The 22,456-nt window shown below is 49.0% G+C and overlaps 1 protein-coding gene across 1 annotated transcript in view; it reads left to right on the top strand.

Annotated features, from left to right (window-relative positions):
• YWHAG (tyrosine 3-monooxygenase/tryptophan 5-monooxygenase activation protein, gamma) overlaps window positions 1-22,416 on the top strand; it is a 24,454-nt gene extending 2,038 nt beyond the window's left edge. The window contains exon 2 of the mRNA XM_014953202.1: window positions 18,811-22,416. Within this exon, the coding sequence (XP_014808688.1) occupies window positions 18,811-19,467 (657 nt within the window). The 3' untranslated portion in view covers window positions 19,468-22,416. The remainder of the gene's footprint in view (window positions 1-18,810) is intronic.
• The last annotated feature ends 40 nt before the right edge of the window (window positions 22,417-22,456 follow it).

Here is a 22,456-nt window from a genome sequence, read left to right as displayed (position 1 = left end):
GGGGGGGTTGTCGTGCACACCTCTCTCTGCTGCTGAAATATCCCCCCCCTCCCCATCACTCCTGTGCATCCCTTCCCGCGTGCGGTCGGCGAAGCTGGTGTGTGCTCATGACCCCAAAGATCGGGAGCCCTTTCGCTGCCAAAGCTCTTATTTTTACTGCACTTGGTTGGAGATTTATGAATTGAGTCATGTTGTATTCATTTCACGCTCTTAAAATAAAGACTCTGCATATAGCAGGCTGATCTGATTTGTGACACTGAACGCTCCCCTTCAATACTGACATTTTGACAATATAAGAAGGGGAAAAAAAACATATCTCTGATCTGATCTTGCAAACAAAGCAATCGTGGGAGGCAGGATCAAGTCATTCCAGAAGATTCTGCATTTGTCATATTGCAGAGAGGCTAGACTGGGTGGAGGGAGGGAGGGGGTGCTTTAAAGGGGAAAACTGTTCTTTATGTTTGTCTTCTTAGTCAGGTCTGAACCTTTGCGAGGAGCTGGGGTGTCCTCCCTGGCTGATGAAAAGTGAATGCTGATCTAGGAATGTCGCAGTCTGCCGTGGGTGCAGCTCTGTTTGCCCATATTGCACCATTTTGTCAATAACCTTGCATTTATCAAACAGACAAAACTGTCACAGCCCAGGAACTGGGAGGGAGGAGATGTCTTATCAAGAAATGAAATATGGATAATCAGAACAAGATATTATCATATTAAACCAACCGGGCTATTCCTCTGCTGCACTATGGCTTTTATACCATTTTCTGATAACGGCATCTATTCATTTGAAAGCAAAGCCTGCTGTGTGAGCAGATCCTACAGCTCATTTCCTACGGATAATACAGCCGCTGTGACAAAGCCAACAGGGATATGCCTGGGATACACAGCCGTGTTGCAGTATTCCCGTCGGGCACATTTCCCTAGCCTGCTTACCCAGGGTCAGTGTTTAAACCAAAGGTGTTATTAGAGATTATATACACGTTTGGTTTTTTTTTTCTTTTTAGTCCTTACTGGCCCTGGTGAAACAGTAACCCGGGCTAATGCTGCTTATCAGTTGCCGTGTAGTTTGGCCGTAAGAAAATGATTCACAGTGGGAGTGCTGACGCCTCCCGCCACAGCAAACAAAAGGCAGAGCTTTGTTCTTCCTTTTTCTGCGCGGCGCTGCCCAAAAACTCTGGGGCGGTGGGTCCGGCGGGTGATGGGCATGTCACACTCGGTTATCCCTGTCACCCCTCCTGTGTGCCGCCCATCCCCCAGCTCCGGTTGTGGGGGGAGGCTGATGACCTCGCACTCATTTCCGTAGCAACGCCTAGTGATGTCATATGCGATGGTCCAAGCTGCAATGCACCCAGGTGGTAGCAGAGAGCATGCAGGCTGCGTCTGCCTAAGGTGATGCAGAAGCATTCCCCGTGGTCGTCGCCGTTTTGTCTCCTGCCCTCTAAAGCTGGCTGTCCTCTTGCTTCCTTGCCACTGTGCTGAGAAATGCCGGATGGCTTTTTCTTTAAAGCCTGGCATCGTTAATGATGTGTATAAAAGGGGTTCATTTTTCTGCAGCTTGATCTCACCGTTGCCTTTTGGTGGTCGCCTCCTGGGGGGTGACATGGCAGCCGGGCATGTTGTTTGACGAGTCTCAGCCCTGCCTGCTCGGGAGCCTGTGCTAAAGGGATATTTAATGGTTTAAAATGGAAATGGTATACTGGGGCTCTTGCTGTTTGCTGATTCACCCAGTGCTGCTTGCCTCAGCGATGTACTGGATCACAATTGCTTCTTCCAAATTTTTTTTTAATATATATAATAAGCTCTAGCTCCTTCCTTGCTGCAAATGCCAGCCGTCAGTGCCCCTAATTGGTATGGGCAGTCGCATTGCTGCTGCAGGAGCAGGACTGTTCTTGTGGCCCCCAAATATGACAGATTTAATGGGGAGTCTCAGCAAAACACAGCAGACGGTCCCCTCATGGCCAGAGGGAGCAGAAGGTGATGCTGCACTCAGGAACGGTGATGGAGCTGGGCCCATCGGTCCAGGGTACAGCTGCCTGACCTTGGTCATGTCCTTTGTCACCTCAGCGCTGTCTGGGGGCACAGTCAGCCCTGGAATGTGTTGGAAAGCAGGAAAGCTCCCCTCTGGTCCCCAGGGTGATGGCTGTGCCTTGCTGGCCTTGGGTTTGCCATCCCAGCTGGTGCTGTGCCCAAGCAGCAGCAGCACCAGCGGTTCCCTTCCTGGCCCCCTGGGGTTTTGCTGCCCGCAGTGCCCGTGGTTGAAGCAAGCTGCCTTTTTGTCTGGTTCAGCTCTACGAAGGGTTTGCTGCCCGGCCCAGCGCCAGGGCTGTGGATCGATATCCATTAGCCGGGGAGCAGCGATGCTGCTGGAGGCTCTTTGGAGGTGGAACCTTGCCAAGCTCCCCGGTGGGTGCTGCCTGGGGAGCAGAGCACGTGCCTCCCTAAAGACCTTTTGGGGTGGGGGGCACACACAAGTGAACAAGAGAGACGATTGCAATAATGTTTATAGGAAATAAGTTGCCTAAAAAGGGTTGGGAAGGATTATTACATTGCACCTACATACCGTGTAGGTATGGGATCATATGGCAGAGTCCTTGAGCCCACCTGAAGGTCCCCTGTGAGGGGAACACCTGGCTACTTGACTTTGGGGACCCAACCTCTTCAGCAGGGCCGTGGCTGTGCTGTATGTGAGGACCATCCGCTGCAATGGTGGTGGGTGTGGAGGAGCGAATGCTGGAGATGCTGAAAAGCAGATGGCTGCTGCCCAAGCTTTAGACACAACTGGCTCTTGGTGCAGTAAATGGCCGTTGTGGGTGGAGGAGGAGAGCGAGCGTGGGGAACCGCAGGCCTTCCCTGGCACGGGGTATGTGGGCTTATGCCGTGTTGCTCACCAGCCTGGCAGGCTATCATCCTCCACATCCAGTGGCCAGGTTGGTGCAGATAGCGGGGCTTCACAAAGATAGCAGGCTCGCCTTTGGAAAGGGGGGGGGGAGTAACACAAATCCTTCCTATCTGGAGAGTCCCAGGAGAGCGGAGCAAGGATGATTAGCTGTTTTCAGCTTCGCAGCGTAGACAAGACAAAAGGGTGAGGTGGAAAGGCTTCTCCAGGAGGAGTGCTGGGCAGGCCATCTGCGATGGTAGGAAGGGAGCAAGGATTGTGGTGAGTTGCTGTAGTAGCACTTCCCAGGGGGGCCAGGGAAGGCTTTGGAGAAACCGTTTCCAGTGGAGAGAGGGTATGTTGGCATCTAATGACTGCATCGATGCTCTTGTCGCTGCCCCTTGTGCGGGCATCTTGAATGCTGCTCAGCCTGGTGGTGCCTCCTGGACCAACTGCGGCATGGAGCCACATGGCTGCGTGGCTTCCCGACCTGCTCTTACACATAGAGAAGCAGTCTTCTTGCCCTTCAGGAGCGAGGGCTTGCTCAGATGTGAGTGATGGTGGTGGGGCTCTGAGACAGCGTGACTCATGAGCAGGGAGCAGGGCTTCCTTCCCGGAGGTCTGTGGGGTCAGGGCAGGATGGCTGTTCTCAGGAGCTGCCATCCTGTCGTGCTTCCGACCTCGTAACGGTTCATGGCATGGGTTGTCTCTGTGTAAACAGCCTCAAGACCTTCTAGTGTCACACTCAGGCCACGGACAGGTGGCAACATGCCCTGTTCATGAGTGCAGTGGGCACTGCACACATTAACTATATTAACTGGTGAGGCTTCAGCAGCTCAAGCTCTTAGCAACTCTCTTTAGAATTTTAAGCTCCTGGTAAGTCTTTGTCTATGAGTTTTAGGAAAAGCCACTGACTTGTGAGACCATGATGGGTTTCTTTCAGTTGATGAAGCGTGAATTTGATTAGAAATAGCTCTTTTTGAGCTAACCAAAAGTGATATTGAGGCTGTGATGGAGAATATAGCTGTGCGGATCTCTGGGGTATATGGAAACAGCAAAGCTCTTGGGCAAGGGCTTTCTGAAAACTCTTAGGTGTTTTGGGCTTGGCCAGTAGATTTTGGATGGTGGCTAGCCCTAAAAGTGCAAAAAGGTTGGTGGGAGTTGTCTTGATATTTCCTCCCCCTGCCTTCTTTCTTGTGCTGCTTCTTTTGGTTAAAGATGGCTGGCTCACAGGAGACTTTTTTTTTTAATAAGCTTCATAATATTTGTGAACAAGCCCTATCTGCCCAAGGTTTGCTCACCAGCTGATCCCAAAGTTGCTGTCTGGAATAGACTCTTTGGGCACTGGTGATGTGAACTTGGGCTTGCTAGAAGCTACAGGAACAGCAATTTAAGGGCAACCACAGTATTTCAGTTCCAAAAGTGTTTTCCAAGTTGAAAACTGCACCTCTAGAGCAGAGACACTCTTCTTGGCTTGTCTCATCTGAACTGGACCATGTCGTTTGGCTCTTAGGAGCTCCCATGGGTGTGCTGGATGGTGCTTGCAAGAAAAGTGAGGGCAATCCAGATAATCACGTTGTATCCCTCAGCTTCCTCTGCTTCCTACCACTGAGTGATGGCTGGTACTACCCATAGCCATTATCTGGGATCTGGATTATGATCAGGGGAGATAAGGAATATGCTTTATCCATGCCTTCAGAAAGATTTTTATTTTTTTTTCCTTAATTTGAGGATCCCCATCATTTTTTTTTTCCTCTCCCCCATCTCTTCTCCATTGTGTATTACAGAACTGCTTCATTTTAAACTGTCTTCATTCTTGTGTCTGGGCCAACAGCATTGGAGCTGGTCAGGAGTGTGGCCAGCTTGGCTTTCTGGGTAGGAATAAGAAGTCTCAGGCTCGCAGAGCTTACGATCAGGGAGGCAGAGTAAGAGTGACCTGGATTGTCCCCAGTAGCCCATGAGGAGGTCTGGGCTGGGCCAGGGTTTTGTTCCCAGGCTGGTGAGTGACCTCAAGCCCCTTCACAATCATAAGTACAAGGATTTTCAAACCCTGATACTTCACTGCATTGCTCCATACTGGGGTGTCACGTGCTTGGAGGAAGCACAGTTAGGACTGAGATAGAGAAGGAAGTCAGCGTGCACAGGATGGTGCATAGAGGGAGGACTCCAGCTGTACCAGCAAGCTACTCTTCTGCCTCCCACTGAAACACTGGGATGGGATGGTTCATGCCATTCAGGGTGGATTTAAGCTGTGTTGATGAAAGGACTTCGGTGGTTGGACTCGATGTGGAAGGTTGCTTCCAATCTAGACAATTCTGTGACTCTGCAAGGGCAAAATGCACATGGTGGGAGCTTTGTCAGCAGGTGTGGTCAGGGACCTCTGCTATTATTGTGCTGGTGAGCTGTTACTTAACCTTGGATACAGCCTTCTGTCTTAAATCTCTAAAGAATTTCTATTCCCTTGGGTTTGGTAAATGCTCCAAGACAACATGAGTAAGCCCAAGCCAGCTGGCCTGTCTGGGTGTTGTGGAACTGCAGATTTGGGTAGGGTGAGGCATGAGGCACGAGGCATCAGAAAAGATGAGATGTGCTTGTCACATTTACCATTTGATCGATGCATACCTGTTGTTAGGAATTGATGATCTAGCTGTGACTTTTGAGGATATAAGAAGAAACATGTCTCAGGCTGCAGCAGATGGAGCAGGGCCTGGGAGAAGAGAGTGGTAGCCATGGCTTTACATCTGGAGAAACCTCCATGGACGGTGATGCATCTGGCAGGGTATGATGCATGAACTCTACAACTGAACTCTTCTGCTTCTGTTTTGAACAGTTTCATGCCAAGTAAACCATGTGCAAACAAATGCATAGAAACTCGTGTGCAAGGCTACATATTGAGGAAAAATAAACAATCCAAGCTGTTGTGTGTCCAACTGCTAATGCTCGAGTAACCAGCTGCTTCTTGGGAGGTGGCTTTGTCTGAGGTCAGACATGTCCTTGGATGCAGAGCACTGCTGGACTTGGTGCTTGGCAGAGGTGAGTAGTGTGTTAGGAGCTCAATACCAGTCTGGCAGGGAATTGGAAGAAGGACTGTCAGACTGGTTCAGACTAGAGCCAGCTGCTCGCTGTGTCCCAGCCAGACACCAGCCTGTTCAGAGGCAGGTACAGAGGAAGAGGGACTTGGAAAATGCCAACAGTCTGACCCGAGGGAGCCCCTCCTCAGTAGGGTTGGTGTCTGGGGCATTTAAGACTCTGCAGATCTGAAGGTACCTTCTGCTTTTCTGCCCAGTTCTACTTCTTGACCTGTGACTGACAGTGAAAGGTGAATGCATACTGGAATAACTGCAGTACAAAGCACAGTGGAAGAGGATTTGCCTGGCTTCCCAAGCATTTCTCCAGTGACAACCTAGATGGGCTACAGGCATCATCTTCCGCTTCACTGTGGCAAAGCTGTGATGCGGGACTTCGGTTGTCTCTGGGAAGCTGATGCACCCTTGATGCTTCCAGGCACTCTTCCACGCTCCAGTGCTCTGCAGCTCAAGATAGCTTTTTCCAAAGCTAGTGCTGTTTGAGTTTTTTTGTGCTAATTGGTTTGGAGCCAGCTTAGAGCTTCTTTCCTTTGCTGTCTAGACCTTGGTTAAGGCTTCAACCTTCCAGAAAGAAATAACAAACTTCTATTCTTTACTGGAAAGGTAACTAACCTAACTTATCCTTACCTGAAGTCTCCCTTCCTCCTATTAGATTCCTGTGACTGCAGACAAATGGCAACCTGGTGTCTGGAAAGCAAAAATTTCATGAAAACAGTAGCAAGTATTTGCTTGACTTGGCTTTGCAAGCGATGGTCATCGCTGGAAAGCAATAGCTTGGAAACTCATTTTAGCACCTGCTAAAACAAAGGGGAAGTAGCTGTGAATTAGTCACTGTACTGGTGAAACCTTCATCTTAACTTCAGGATGCTGTTCAGATGAATAGCCACGGCCAGTGTCACGCTGGTGGTACTCAGATGAAATGCTCTGCTGTGGCTGCTGGCTGCCAAGCTCTGCCCGGGCTCCTGCCTGGGCAGTTTTTGGTCTTCCCCCATGGAGACAAGGTGGCTTTGTGGGAAGCCAGCCATCAGCTTGTCTGAACACACGGTGCATTCACACATGGGTGGTGGAGGTCCCTGCAAGATGAGGGAGGCTGTGTGGGAGCAGGGCCACCTTCCTCCTCCTCCAAAGCAGAGCAATCTTTGAGCAGCTGCGGGGGGGACTTCACAAATGTGCACTTGTTCTGGAGCAAGCAGGAAAGAGGAAGTATATGGACCCACGACCAGCTGGCTGTGGGGTTTGTCTGACTTGGTGGTGTGTCATCTCCTTGGCTGGGCACGGCCAGTGCTGTCATAGCCAGTTTTATCTTGTTCATTCCCCTGGCTGCTTGATCTAATGAACGAAGTCCCTTCTCCTATCTGAAAATGAAGGAAAACTGTGACAAAAGGGCTTTCCTTCTATTAAGTAAGAGGCCTGATTCCTCTCTCCAGAGGCCAGATGTCATGATGGAGCTCTGGGTGGGGAGCCTGCTTGGGGAGGAGCTCGGCAGAGGGATGGCTTTGTCTGGCTTCTCCCAGTGCACAATAACAGTGAGCCCGAGCTGCCATGTCTCTCCAGCCCCTCTGGTGGGCTGGAGTTACTGGGGCTGGTGGGGTGCTGGGTTTGGTGTTCACCCAGGTGTCTCACCCAGCTTGCAGTGGCAGTTTGCTTGGTGGAGTCTGGAAACGCACAGAAATGGTAAATTCTGGAAAACGGAGGTGAAATGATGAAGCAGCAATCTTTGGGCTGCAGGAAACACGGAGACTGCAGCTCAAAAGCAGTGCCTTTGCGTCGCTGGTGAAACAAAAGCCTTTGTTCTGCCTGGTTAAGTACAAACTTTCCCCAGTCTCAGGTTTTTCTGTGCTAACCCAGATTTAGTCACATCTCAGGAATGACCCAGCACATGCTCAGTTAGGTATTAAATCTGATTTTTGGCCCCAAACTAGTAATCTAATGACCAAGGACAGTGCATTAGTTAATAGCAGTAGGAGAGTAACGAGAGAACATGTCACTGGTGATGGCATGAGATTCCCTTAAAGTGATCCCCAGATTAGGGATTAGAGTACTTAATGTTTTTCTTCTGTAAAGGAGATGTTAGAATTGAGTCAGTCTAGGGGTGTTTGAGGCAGCTGCACTTGGATGAAGGCAAGTCTGCAGGGACTCGCAGTACAAAACATTCCTTAATTGTTTGCAAATTCCCTCTGATCTTACTGGATGCGTTGGCTGGCTCGGGATGGATCTTTGCTTACGTACCAGGCAAAGCTACTTGGCATGTCAGTTTGCTTCTGATTCCTCTCTAAGATGGTTTCAGCAGAGGCTCTAGAAAAAATACCAGCGAGAAGTCTCAGCTTCAGCGTTAACGAGGCTGCTGATGGACACGCTGTTTGGACAGTTGTGGTGTTCTGCAGCATGAAGTTTATTAATAGTAGTTGGAGAAGCTGTTGCTGTGCTGTACGCTAACAGATCCGCTGGAGAACTGCTGTAGGAGATCTGCACTTGTAAAAGACTAATGCTTAGTATTCAGCAGTGAAAGAGAACTTGGGGAAGATTAACAGCCTTTGATTTACACCCAGCTGAGGAAGGCATTGGAGCTTTGCCTGTTTATGCTGTTGGGCTTTGTTACGTGGGATGAATATTTCATTACCTTGACGTTTGGAGCTTGGCTTCCTGCATTTGGTGGTGTCAAGACGTCAACGCCTGAGGGGCTCTGTCACCTGTGATGAACTGAGATCAAATCTGTGGTAGTAGTCCCCTGGGCTTCAAAAGAGGACTGGGAGGAGATAGCTGGAGCCAGGCGAGGGTACTTAAATCCAGAGCTAGAACAGTAAAGTGACCCTCCTCATAATTTAAAATTAGCTGCTGTGCTCCAGAAAGTTGCCAGAGCAAAAACTTGAATTTCTCTTCTGCAAGTTCATTTAAGGAATTAAATAAAATTGTCTTTGCTAGAGGTGTGTAAGATCAAGCCTGAAATCCCTGAAGCGGTGGGAGGGTAAAGTACATCTGGAGGGATAATCACCTTACTCAGTGATGCGGAAATTAAACCTATGGTGGAGCTGGCATGCTGGAGTCCACCTGGGTGTTCTGGAAAGTCTCTCGTTTAATCTGGTAAAACACGTTTCAGACACTGCAAAGAACTGCTGGTTTTGCAGACCAAAAGGCCTAGAGCAAAACTCTTGTTGGCTTTTTTTTTTTTTGTATTTCCAGATCCTAGCCTTGATGTGTGACGAGCAGCCTTTCCCAAAGCCTTTGGGGTATTGACATGAAGCGGTTAAAAACTTCTGTACTAGCTGCAGGGAGTTTTTTGCATGGTTGCAGCTTCTCCCATTTCATCCTGCTGGAGCAGCAGCTTCAATGGTTCTTCCATGCAGGAGAAAGCCATGGAAGCAGCCAAGAGCTGCCCAGTTCATCCTGCTCTGGTAGACCCGGGATCAGGCTGGTTCAGCAGCCAGAACTTGTTCTCAACCTTTCTCGGGGTGTTCTGCCCATGGTACGTCATCTCTCCTCTCTCTACTTGGTTCAACTCAATAAAGGTCATGGGTAAAGCGTTAACACTGTCATTTTTGAGCCCCTGATTAAGGACAAACATCTCGTGTTGGCCTGGCACTTGAAGCTGCAGGGGGGATTTGATGATCTGGTGGCCGGGTGCCTGGCAGTGGGGCTGGAGGTGAGCGGGGAAGCACTAATATCTGAGCCAGATTAGTACTCTTAGAAGCTGTGAGGTAAGTCTTTAAGCAGCTAACGCTTCCAGCAGCACTAAACACCCTTCCCGCATGAAACTTGATTAATTTATCTAGTGTATCCCTGCTTATGTGCTGGAGTCCCTGAAGTCTGTCTGCCTTGGTTTTCCCCCCATAAGTTGGGGGGAAAGGTGGGGGAAAAGTCAGCCTTCCCCTATGTTGACCAAGTCTTAAGACTCTGGAAATGACTAGTGGTCATCCCATGGATGGCTGCTTCAGCTAAAAAGCCTGTGAGTGGATAAACTCTTCTGAAGAAGAATAATGCTTGAATGGAAAAAAAAACAAATCAAGTTTTTAAACTTGTACAGAAATGCTGTTGGTGAGAGAGCTGCAGTTACTCTTCAAGAGCTTTTCAACTTGCATCCAGAGAAGTTTAATGCAGCCCAGAAGAGCCTGTAGAAGTCAGTGAACTGTCATTCTTCTTTCAAAAGGATCTACTCTGAGCTCCTAAAACCTCTGGCGTGCTCCAGGAGCACGTCTGAACTCCCACAGCAGTGGCACACTGGGGGACTGGTCTTCAGTGCGCTTTGCAGAAAGCTTGGAGAAAAGGCAGATCAGCAAGGAACAGACTGAATAATCCAAGGCAGGAGATCTCCCTGGGCAGTTAACTGATGGAGAAGGTTGGTGGTGATCTTGGGCTCCTGCTAAAGTGCTTGCAGAAACGCAAAACTGGGCAGATGATGCTTGCCAGCCTGCCATATCTTGGGGAATGGATAGCTTGCCGTCCCTTCTGTTGTGTTGCAGTTAGCAGGCAAAAGGTGCTGGTATCCCATCTGCCAGAGACGGTGTGATGAGCCCTGAGTGACAGTCCCCTTAAATGCTGGGACTGATGTGGTTCGACTTGCTGCTTTCTCCATCTGGTGGCAGGAAGGCACCAGACCAACGGAGATTGATTATTTTTCCCAAGAGTTTTTAATAGGTGCGAGGCAGCTAATGGCAGCAAGGCAGTGAAACAAGTTGTCCTACGACCGGTTTTCATCTCCTTTAATAGCCTGCCTTTTGGCAAGGCTAACGAGAATCAGGGTGTTAATAAGGAAGACAAGAACAACTAAGGCTTTAATTCCTTAATGGCTCAAAAAGCAAATACTGACTGTAGGAGCAGCTCTGTGCTACAAGGCTGTGCAGTCTAATTCAGAGATGGTTTGTAGCTCTACGCTGATGCCCCTGAAGAACATACACGATGTCCATGCTGGGATTGTTCCTTCCAGCTGGTTGTTGCTGTGTGTCTGGGCTGCCCTCTGGCAACTCCACAGCCGTGGCAAATTGCAAGGTCCAGTAACGTGCCCGGAAGGCAAGTGGATGTTCCCTTGTGCTGGCCTTATCTCAAAAGCTGCAGAAGAAGCCGGTGAAGCGAATCGGTGGCACCCAGGTGTTCTGCAGCAGGGAAAACTTGAACCGTTAGACCCCACGCTGGGACTGCAGCACTGCAGATAAGGGGTGGAGGAGGAGATGCTGCTACCAAATGCAGAATAGGAACAACTTGGAGCTCTGCTGTCACTGATGGCTTTCTCGCTTTGGCTCCCTTTTACATACGGGAATGACCCAAATAGCTGAAACTTACTTTTTCTTTAGCTGAAATCCATCAGAGCCAGACTGAAACGAGAATGAGATCTGCAGGCTCCAAGGACTGATCAAACCTGTGTGTGGCACGATTAAATTCACTTTGGCTTAAGTAGCTGTTAAGCTACAGAGGGCAATGAAATAAATTAAGTCTTGGTTTTCATGTCTCCCTTCCAATTTGAGGACTTTGTCTCGGGTGGTTCAAAGTTGCCTTAAATAATAAAGGCTGGGGAGAGGGATGAAAGCTGCTGTTGGCTGTAGGAACATGCAGAAATCCTAATCACTGCCTAGAGTGCCCAAGTAGCCTCTGAGATCCAGTTATGGTGCGAGCCATAAACAGTCTTCCTTTGCAGACACTGGGCCTTGATGCACTCTGAGCAATTTGAAACATAATGGCAGAACCATCCCATGTGCCTTCAGCCGCTCTCCTACGATGAGAGCTGGCCCCTCCAGTTTAAAAACAGGAACTAGAATGCCATTATTCATACTGAAACAGGCAAAGGAGACAGCAGTGGGGAACTAACTTCTGCCCACAGCCTGCTGGTGCTTTTCTGGTCTTCTCTTAGATGAGAGGAAGGGCTGGACCGGCAGCTGAAAATTCCCCTTAGCCACGCTGAGATAAAACATGAGCTGAGAGGATGACGGGGGGGGCTTGGCACAGAGAGATGTAGTTATGGTGTGACTTCCATTTTGGAAGTGTGACATGGGGGAGAAGGCTAAAGTACAGGGGGAAAAAAAGGCTTGAACCAGTGAAATCTGGTAAGATTTTAGATTTAGGTCTAGTTTAACACACGCCTACTTTGTGTTGAAGTAGGACAGTGTTTAAGAAAAGCATCTTTCCGACGGCTGTGGTGGTGTCATAGGACAGCTCGCTCTGGAACACGCAAGGAGAGGCTGTTCTTGACTAGGTTGTGCAACATCTAGTCATGACTGTAATCAAGCCACTGGGTCATGGTGACAATTTAATGTGCTTAAGGGCAGCCATTTCTTTAGAAGCTAGATGTAGAATGAGATGGGGACAGAAAAAAAAGGTGGTCTCTCTGGCCTGTCCCTTCCAAAGTGATAGCACTTTGACTGCTGAAGGTGGTCAGATGTTTGCAAAGAGATGGTGGGGTCCCACCACGAGCCAGCAGCTGGAGATGGAGGGGGGAAGGCAAGATGGCTGTAGGTAGTCCTGAGCATTTATCAGCAGCTTGAGCCTGAAGTCGTTATGTGCTGGTTGCTCCCTTTGCTGGTGGCTTCAGACCAAGTAAGAATTTCAGTGGTGGGATTTCTGGCCAGAACATTCTTTCAAAAGCATGTTTGCTTTTTTAAAAATGAAACAGAAAAGGGGACCTTTGGGCCAGACCTCAGTGTGACTAACAAGCTGCATGTGAAGGAAAACAAGGCAATTGCCAGGGTTTCTGTCGAGAGATAACATACTTAATTACATGGTGCAGAAGCTGTAGATAGAACAGAGGGAACACAAGTGCTGAGGAGGGGATGGCTGTTGTGTATCCTGGTGCAAGAGGAAGTCTGGTGGTGTTCAAAAGCTGTTCTCAGTGGACAGTTTAAGGATCTCATGGTTTTCTATCTCCAGGAAAGGTTGGCTCTTTTGTAGATGTCTAATGTCTTCAGGGACTGGGGATCTCTTTTAGGCAATCAGAAAAGCAAGAGTGTTAAGGCTTATAACATGGATTAAACTTTCAGATGTTGATGGTAGGTCCTAGGGAAGAATCTCTGGGTCTGCTCAGCTTGCTGTGCTGTATGCTTTGAGATAAGACATCAAAGCTTGGTAGGAGCCATAAATGGGTGGGCACTTAGTTATAAAATGAAATGAAAATCCATGTGTATAAGGATAAACAGGTAAAACTAAAACCTGTGATGGATCTCCATTGCAGCTACTGAAGGGTCCTCCAAAGCGATTATTTCATGATGTACTGAGAAATTATTATTTCAGACCTACTGATGCAAGGTGAGAAGTGGAGGGTAAGAGTCTTGGAATAAGCCCCATAGGCAAAGTAACCTGCTGGCTGTAGGTCTCAAAAAAAAAAAAGCATGCTAATTAGGCTGCTTCTGGACAGAAGGTGCAGTAGGACCAGCCCTTGGGCTTTTGGAGACCATGGAGTTTGACATTAGGGGCAGGTGAAGGTTTGCTGCTTGGCTTCTCCGTGTGAGGCTGAAGCGTGCCCTGGCTGCAATGCGATACTTGGCCAGGCTGGGAGCCTGCCAGGTCTAGGACACAGCACTGAGTCAGAGCTCCTGGCTGTAGCACGGAAATTGGGAGAACCTTCTCCCAGACCGTGCTGCCTCCAGAGACCTTTGTTGCAAATCGGAGGACTTTGATTTGTACAAACCTCTGGCCTCTCAGGCAGTAGAAACCCTAAACTTCCAGTAGTTTTTATCCGATGGAAACCGTTGGACTATCCCTGTGGCTTTAGGGCACTTGAGTCTTGGTGGTGCAGATGCTGCACCCTCAAAGGCTGCAGGAACTGGTGAGACTGGAACTTGGTGGCATCCTCAAGCTTGGTGATGGAGCGTGCCTCCAAGCCAAAGCCTGTCCAGCATAGACCTCTCCACGCTGAGCCTGGTGTAGACCTGCACTCCCTGGCTCAGTGTCTTCTCCTCTGCTCCTGCCCTAGGCAGGGCTTCTGCCGAGCACAGGGCTGCCTGCAGCATGCAAAGGATCTGGCTCCTGGCACGTGTGCCACGTGCTGTGACAGAGCATGGGGGAAGCTCTTGTGAGTGTGACCATTGCCTGCAGAATTGGGAAATGAGAGGCACCAGAGCTGAGGTTTCCTGCTGCTCTGCGTAAAGAGCGAGCCAGTGGGCTTCCAGGCCGGGCTGGTTTGGGGGGGAAGAAGCAGAAAGGAAAAAAGGAAAGTGACGCTCAGCAACTGAGCCCACCCCAAAGAGCTGGGGAGAAATTCCCACATTTCCCAGGCTTTCCTCCCGTGATGCTGGAGCACCAGCTCACCCCAGCTCAGGGCCAGACAGTGAGTCAGTGGAGGGGAGATGGCGAGGAAGAGGAGGCAGCCAGGAGATAGCAAGCGCCAGCGTGGGAGGCAAAGGTTGCAGCAATGACGGGCTTTAGGCGAAGAAAAACTAGCAGAGAGAAAGATATTGGGTTTGGAATTTTGGGGGAAATATTAAAACTGGTTTGGGGGGGGAAAAAAAGAAAAAAAAAAAAAAAAAAGAAAAAGGGTTTTTTTTTTTTTTTTTTTTTCTAGAATAGCTAGAGGACTTGTATATATCAAGTTTCCAGCTATGTGAGCATGTGGACTAGCTCTTTGCATTTGGCTTCTTGTGCCACATGCAATGCTTGACTCAGTTTCAGTTGTGGGCATCTCCACCCCCCCTGCCCGCTGATCTACAGGAGCCACCAGGGTGAAACGAGAGGCTTGGCTGTCACTGAGACCTGCAGTCCAAATTCTGCTTTTCTCTGCGGCCAACTAGAGAAGTAAAACTTCAAAATGACTGAGCTTCTCAGAGAGTAGGTAGGCTTTCAGGCAGAGGCTGATGGCTTTGTGTTCCTGCCAAGCCCTTTCAAGGTCAAACTGAGATGTCTTTGGATATTTGAAGTCTCTAACTCCATGTACTAGCGCAGGGAATGGCATGAGGGGACTTAATGCGCATTGCGTTGGTCTATACATGAGGGTGCTGCCCTTTTTAAGGGAGATGAGACCCCTCCATGATCTGAGTTAAGAAGGGGAAGGTTGTTGCAATATTAATCTGGGTGCTGGAAAAAAGCATTAGCAAAAATTCTCCAAAAGGGCTTTTAATGTGACCACTGCGATCTAATCCATGCCTGATGCAGGATATTGCCTTATTGATGTTACATCAGAGGCGTTCAATGTAATGCTATAAATTAAGTATATCAGAGCTTGCTGTTCAGCCTCCAGCTTGATCGAACTCGCTTTGTGTTGGTATCCTGCAGTGTGAGGAAAAATCCAGCAGTTGGTTGGCCAGAAGAGGCTTACAGTGAAGGCACAGACCCTCATCTGCTTGACAGGTTGCTGCAGTGGCTTCTAGATGGCCTTCTGCTGGAGATGATCATCTGTACAGTGTTATTGGCAAAAGCAGGGGGATGGTGACTGTGCAGTGCCATGTGTGCCATGGCAGATCGTGCAGAGACATCAGTGTGGTGGGGCAGGCAGGTGGGCAGCAGTGGCTTAGTTGTGGCACTGAGATGGCAGGCAGGTTCTGGCAGACCAAGGGACCAGGATGATGACAGTTCTGAAATGCAGCTTAACCTGGGATATGTCTTTTCCCCCTTCCAGTGACTGATTAAGGCAGCTAAGTGTACCCTTACTGTTCCCTATCTAGTGTCCTGGGCAGCTTGTGTTTTCTTCCTGCTGCGAATGCAAGTGCCAGATGGTTTTCTTTTCTTCCTTTCTCGGTTCCGTTGCAAACTGAATTATTTGTGGATTGCAGGCTCTCCCCTCCCTGCTCCTAGTGCTGAGGGATGCGGTCCCTGTCTCCAGCCGTGTCACACCTCTGCATTTCTCTGCAGTGCATCTCTGCAGCGCTCTACCTTACTGGGAGCCTGGGTACCGCTAGAAAGGAGATCCATGCTTAATTGAGGCTCCCTTTCTGCTTTGATAAGTTCCCCGCCAGCTCCCCGGAGGAATCTTGCTTTCTCCACAGGTGTACCTTCCATCTGTCAGCCAGTTTGTTGAAAGGATTTTGACAGGCAACTTTCTTCCGTTAATCCTTAATAGCTTCGAATTTAAAATGTTTATGGCAAAGCTAATCCTACGAAACTCCCTGTAGTTTTAATAAATCTGTCCTCCAGCAAGACTCTTCTGGTGAGAGGAGGTAAACCTACTTCTTTGTGCGGTGATTAATATCTGCACACTTGGCTGTGGGGTGGCTTTAAAGACACCTGCTTGGTCCACGCTTAAAACTGGTATCTCGGATTAGAGAGCCTTTCCCTAAAAACAAGACCTCCTGTGGTTATCAGCCTTCATAACCAGTGTCAGGATGGGAAAACTGTTGGACTCGGCGAGTCTCTTGTCCATGTTGGACACTCCACTTACAGCTGGAAGGTATGAAAATAAGTCAGGCTGGGATTTCTGGATGTTTCTAGTCCCAATTCCCTTACTCAAAACAGGGTAACTTAGATGAGACAATACCCTGAGTAACTCGATCAAGTTTCCAATATCTCCAAGGACAGACTAGGGGTCTCTAGGGCAGGGGGACACCTTCATTGTGCTCCAGATGGCTTTGACCTCAGTGTATCTTTAATTTATGTGTGTGCAGGTGTCACTCAGAGGGAAGAATGAATGGAGTCATCTCAAAGTTGTTAAGCCCTGTAAAAATACAGGCAACTGGAGACCTCTGAACCGATAGCACAGGGTGGCCTGGAAGCAGGGTGTGTGTGGCTTGCCAGGGGTATTTGAGCAGGTTGCAGGGCTGAGCCTCTGCTCCGGCCCCTCTGCGGGAAGCAGGATATCACACACAACCCAGGGCTTGTGGTTAAACGGCCACCCTTAGCCTGGCTGGGAGAGGGGGGGAGGTGGGTTATTCTCCTGGATGGCCTGGGGCAGGAAAGCTGGGAGCTACCTTGGCACGCTGCCCCGTGGACCTTGCCCTGGATCGGTGGCAACTGCTGATAGTCACAGGAGATTCTGCCCTCTTTTAACCTGACACCCATTTCCCTGATCCCTCACCCATATTTTACCCTTGATATAGAAGGTGGTTGTGCTGGTTTGCCCAGTAAGACCACCTTCTGCATGGAGGTAGGCTGTTTGCTGCTTCCCCTGCCAGGCTGTAGAGCATCTCGTGGAGCAGCAGGGGTCTGTGCAATAGTGTGGATGGAGGCTCTTCTTGCTGCCTCTCCTTGTTCCTTAAGGAAAGGAGTAGAGGGGTCCAGATCAGAGACCAGAGTGCTCTGCTTGCTGCAGGGGAAACTGAGGCTTAGGTGTCGCTTGGTTTTGGAAGAAAACATTAGCCAGAGGGTGGCTGAGGAGATCTGCAGGCAGGGGTGGATGTTACTGGAATGAGCAGGTCAATAAGTGAGGGTGAGTCATTCTGGGCCACTCAAATGAGGTCCTGGGCTGGACCATCCTACACTTCCCAGCATGAGCCCTTGCCCTCCTGATCACCACCATAAACGTGGTTATCAAGGCCCAGAACAAACCTCGTCCTTGCAAACCCTTGTGAAAATGACTCAGTATTTGCAGAAACCTTTCACATCCAAACCATTACCTAATCCTTGTGAGGGGTGGCTGCCGAGAGGAGGCTGGCAGGTTCCTGCTCTGCTGGCCCGCTTCCCACACAGCCAAACTGGGGGGGTGCAGGCGGTGGGGCAGAGAGACCCCCGGGGGAAGGGGACAACAGCAATATCCAGGCTCAAAGTGCCACTTGGCAGCTGTAACCACCCCAGCTGAGAGGCTGTGGAGCAGTGTCCTGGGCTGCTGCATCTGCTCCAGGGGCACAGTGTGGAGTCACACGAAGTGGGGTGTGAGCCCTTCACTGAATTTCACTGAATTTCAGAGTTGGAAGGGACCACAGAGACCATCTAGTCCCACTCCCCTGCTGAAGCAGGATTGCCTAGAGCTTGTCAGAGCATGTTACTCAGGAGCATCCAGGCGGGTCTTGAAAATCTCCAAGGAAGGGGACTCCACACCCTCCCTGGGCAGCCTGTTCCAGGGCTCTGCCACCCTCACCGTGAAGAAGTTTCTCCTCATATTTGAGTGGAACCTCTTATGTTCCAACTTGTGCCCGTTGCCCCTCGTCCTTCAAGTGACCCACTGTCCCCAAGGCAGGGCAGTTCCCCGGCTGCCTCGCCGTTGCCAGAGGTGCAGTCAGGGGGTTGCAGGAGCTGGGATGAGATTATTGCAATATCAAATGTCACCTTGATATTGAGATATCAAAATGACACCTCCCAGTAACTGAACCAGCCAAGGTGGAACGGCTCCGTCCTCCCCCGTCTCCTTAATCCCCCTCTTGCCGCGGCGCGTGAGGCAGGTGGAAGCTGTGCATTAAGGCTGCTCTCCTCAGTGAAGGAAATCCTGTGTGGGAAGAACATACTCTTTCTACCACGTGAGCTTTTAAGTACTTATCTGTGCAGATGCCTCAGGCGGCTGTAATTTTAACATCTAACGTGTTCTTTAGGCATCTCGGAAGCATGGCCTGGGCTTGTGGGAAACGGAAAAGATGACCCCCCCCCCCCCGCCCCGTAGCCATGGTATTGTTAATCCATGCGGTTGGCTCGTAACCTTAGATTGTCTCCACCCTTTTGCTTTGACTGTCCCTCTTGCCTGTGTCACGAAGTCTGACTCTCACCACGCAGGTGAAAGCCATCTCTTTCCTAAAAGAGAATTTTTTTTTCTTATTCTGGAGAACACGGATCTTCTAAGAGATGGAGAATCCTCAAAAAAAACCCAACCTCCCCCTTTTGCTGGAGGACCGGACTGCAGTGTGATTTCCCAGCTGGCTCCCTCTGGGATGAGAGTGGATTCCAGATGATTTATGAGCCAGCTGCCTTCTGCGTCTCGCTAGAGATGCAAGGGAACATCTACATGTGTGATGGGAACATGAAGTGACTGGGGGCTTAACCCAAGTGTCTCTCTTCTCTCTCCCTCTCTAAATGCAGGTCACGGAGCTGAACGAGCCTCTGTCCAACGAAGAGAGGAACCTGCTGTCCGTTGCCTACAAAAACGTGGTGGGGGCCCGGCGTTCCTCTTGGCGAGTAATTAGCAGCATCGAGCAGAAGACCTCTGCTGATGGAAACGAGAAGAAGATCGAAATGGTGCGGGCCTACCGCGAGAAGATCGAGAAGGAGTTGGAAGCGGTGTGCCAGGATGTGCTGAGCCTGCTGGACAACTACCTGATCAAGAACTGCAGCGAGACGCAGTACGAGAGCAAAGTCTTCTACCTGAAGATGAAAGGGGACTATTACCGCTACCTGGCCGAAGTGGCCACCGGTGAGAAGAGGGCGACCGTGGTGGAGTCTTCGGAGAAAGCCTATAGCGAAGCCCATGAGATCAGCAAGGAGCACATGCAGCCCACCCATCCCATCCGGCTGGGGCTGGCCCTTAACTACTCGGTTTTCTACTACGAGATCCAGAACGCGCCGGAGCAGGCCTGCCACCTGGCCAAGACGGCCTTCGACGACGCCATTGCCGAGCTGGACACCCTCAACGAGGACTCCTACAAGGACTCAACGCTCATCATGCAGCTCCTCCGCGACAACCTAACGCTCTGGACGAGCGATCAGCAAGACGACGACGGCGGAGAAGGCAACAACTAGACCCCCCCCGATGGACTGGCAGCCGCACGCTGATGCTAACTACTGCAGTCTTTATTTTTTTCCCACGAGTGGGGGGAGGGGTCAGGGGTGGGGGAGGGAAAGGGAGGGGACACCTTCCCAGGGAGGCCCCCCACAACCTGTCTTTGATTGCCTCGTTGACATTTTTGCCAAAACACCACTAGTGGAAGTCAGGCTGGCTGTGCTGGTATGGAATAGCAGCCTCACTGGCATATGGACTGTTCTGTAGATTATTAATACAAGTGGAGCTGTCTTTAATTTAACTTTATCGCTAGAAATAAAAAAGGGTTTTAAGACGAATTCGCGTGGATGGAATGGCCCTCGTTTTTAAGGAAAGCAACGCAAAACAAAACAAAACAAAACAAAAAAAAAAAAAGGGAGTTCTGTGGTTCCAGTAAGGCTTTGTGCGTTTGTTTCTTCAGTCCAAGTGCCGTGTGTCCGTACCACCTCGTGGGGCGTCTCTCTGCAGCGCTCTGCCTGGCAGGGCGTAGCTTCAAATCCCCAAAATTGAGAAGGAATTTAAAAAAAAAAAAAAAAAGAAAACCAACCTAAAGAATTTGGGGCTTGCAAAGCCCCAGGATTTAGGCCATCCAATCTCTTTTGTTTGTTTGTTTATGAAGATATTTATTAGGGTAGCTTACAGTATTAACACTAAATTGCAGTTTACAGTATTTCTACATTACAGCCATATGACATCAAGCCTTTGATTGTCTGTTTTTGTTGTTGTTGTTGTTTGTTTTTTTTTTCTTTTGCTAGTTCTTTTGGCTTGCCTTCCTGATCAGTCCTCGCCTGTGGACTGGCTTTAGCTATTCTGTGTCGCCCAAGGCAAGAAGACCGCCCGCCCGAGGAACATCAAAGCTGCTCTAGTTTGTTGGTCAACAGCTTAACAGGTGCTTGGCTAGCGGCTGTTTCAACTATTTTAAGTCCACAGCAAAAGGTTTAAGAACTTAATTAGACAAAGGGGGAAGTGTTTAAACTTAAAATGCCACTTAAATAATAAAAAAAAAATAATAATAATAAAAAAAATAATAAAAAAAAAAGAGCATTCAGGTCTGTATGTCATGTACTGTGTTTGGTATTTCAAAAGACCATCCTGATTTAAGGTGCCACAGCTGCTTCCTCAGGGATTGCACTGCCATTTCACTCTGCCTGACTTTCTCCCACTGTACCATGAGGTTTGTCAGCAGATCTCCGGCGCTCAGGCTCCCTTGTTTGTCACCAGGGAAGCCGGGTGCGTTTTCCTTTCTCCTGGGGAAGCTTGTGGTGTAATGAGTGAACTTCAGGAGCTTAGAAACTAATTTGGTAGAGAAATCCTCAAGGGAAGAGCTACAATCATAGACATTTCTTAATCCACCATCGGGAGCCCAGGAACTTAGTTCTCTTCTTAGCAAAATCTTTTCCGAGTTCTGTCTGATCTGGCTGGGGGTGGGAGACGGGGCATCTGAGTTGCTTAGCAGGTAACGTTTACCCCATTTTGAGTAACTTTCTTTTTAATTCTTCTTTTTTACATCGTTGTTGGAAGTTCACTGCTGTTCTCTGGCTCGCGGAGTGCTCTGCCCACGTGGCTTTTCACCTAAAGCTGCGCAGGAAGGAAAAACCGCACTCCTGCATTTTCTTTATTTTAATTTTTTTCTTTTTATTTGTTTGTTTAATTTTAGAAACAGGCTTTCATTGTCCCTTCCGAGAGTCAGTCCTCCAACAGCCTGTCGTGGTGTTGCACACACGGTACAGCCGCTGTCGGGTGGCGCGGGGAGACGTGGTCCCCGCTCCCTCCCCGTGCTCCAAAGGGAGCCGCTTCCCCGACTCCTGGGGGGGGTGAGGGGGGCCGGGGCTGCCCCTCAGCCCCTGGATACAGCCCTGGTGACACTGGCAAAGCTTTTCTTTTCCTTCTGCCCGGGATGCCTTCGCGTGCAGAGTCTTGCCCAGCCTCGCTGGCCGGCTGTAGGGTTGTGCAGCATCCCGTGGCCAGAGGCTCGCCGTGCCGGTACGTGCCGTGGACTTGGAAGATCCCCTTTTAGGCTTCTTTAACCTTCCTTCCATCAACCCTCGTGTCCCGTGAGCAGTGTTGTCCCAGCTGTCTAATTTGGAAGCGATTTACTGGAATTACAAAACCTTTCTTTTTTTTTTTTTTTTCTGTTTTGTTTTTAATTATTTCTTCTTCTTTTCGGCTTTCGCTCTGGCTGCTTTAGGAAACTTATGCAGGAGAGATGGCACAAGAGGGCTAAAAACGGAGTGGGGGTCAGGGACTTGATTTTTAAGCAGCTTGAATGGTTTCTTTTGTTTTTTAAGAGATGCACTTGCCTATGATACTGTCTCTCCAGTGAAATGATTACTGCTCCATTACTCTATTGATACAATATTGTGCATGCTAGTGTCGTATTTCTATACAGTAGCTTGAAATTTATTAACTTATACTGTAGATGTTATGTATTCCTATGACAAAATAGTCTTCAAAAAATTTTTTAAAGTTTTTTAATTTATTTTTTTCTTTTGGGGGTAAAGTTTGCTCTACCAAATAGTGATCGTAACAAAACTGATCTGTTAATGGATGTTGCTATAGTGACATGCAATTATATATGATTTTGTTTTTAAAAAGGAAAAAAAAGCAAAAGAAAACACCAGTGTTAGCTTAATCTTAATGTCTGGTGTTCGTCATGGTGAAATTATAACTATTACAGTGTAGGAGAACAATGACTGTGTTCTTTGAATGAGCCTTTGTTTGTGCTTTTTGTCATGTTATGCAGTGAACTATTTTTAAGGTCTAATCAGTGATTATTTTTTCCAACTCCGTGTTTCTGTAAGGAATTATTTCACACACGGACCATTCTTAGCAGTTTTTCCTCAGTGATGGAATATCATGAATGTGAGTCATTATGTAGCCGTCGTACATTGAGCAAATAAACTTACAGATCTGACGTCAGCGCTGCTTAATTGTTATCGCCTGTGTCGAGTTTCTGGGGGTGGGGGGGAT

Source organism: Calidris pugnax, unplaced genomic scaffold, assembly GCF_001431845.1.
Source record: "Calidris pugnax isolate Ruff unplaced genomic scaffold, ASM143184v1 scaffold133, whole genome shotgun sequence".
NCBI classification, from domain to species: domain Eukaryota; kingdom Metazoa; phylum Chordata; class Aves; order Charadriiformes; family Scolopacidae; genus Calidris; species Calidris pugnax.
This window is presented reverse-complemented; position numbering and strand designations above follow the sequence as displayed.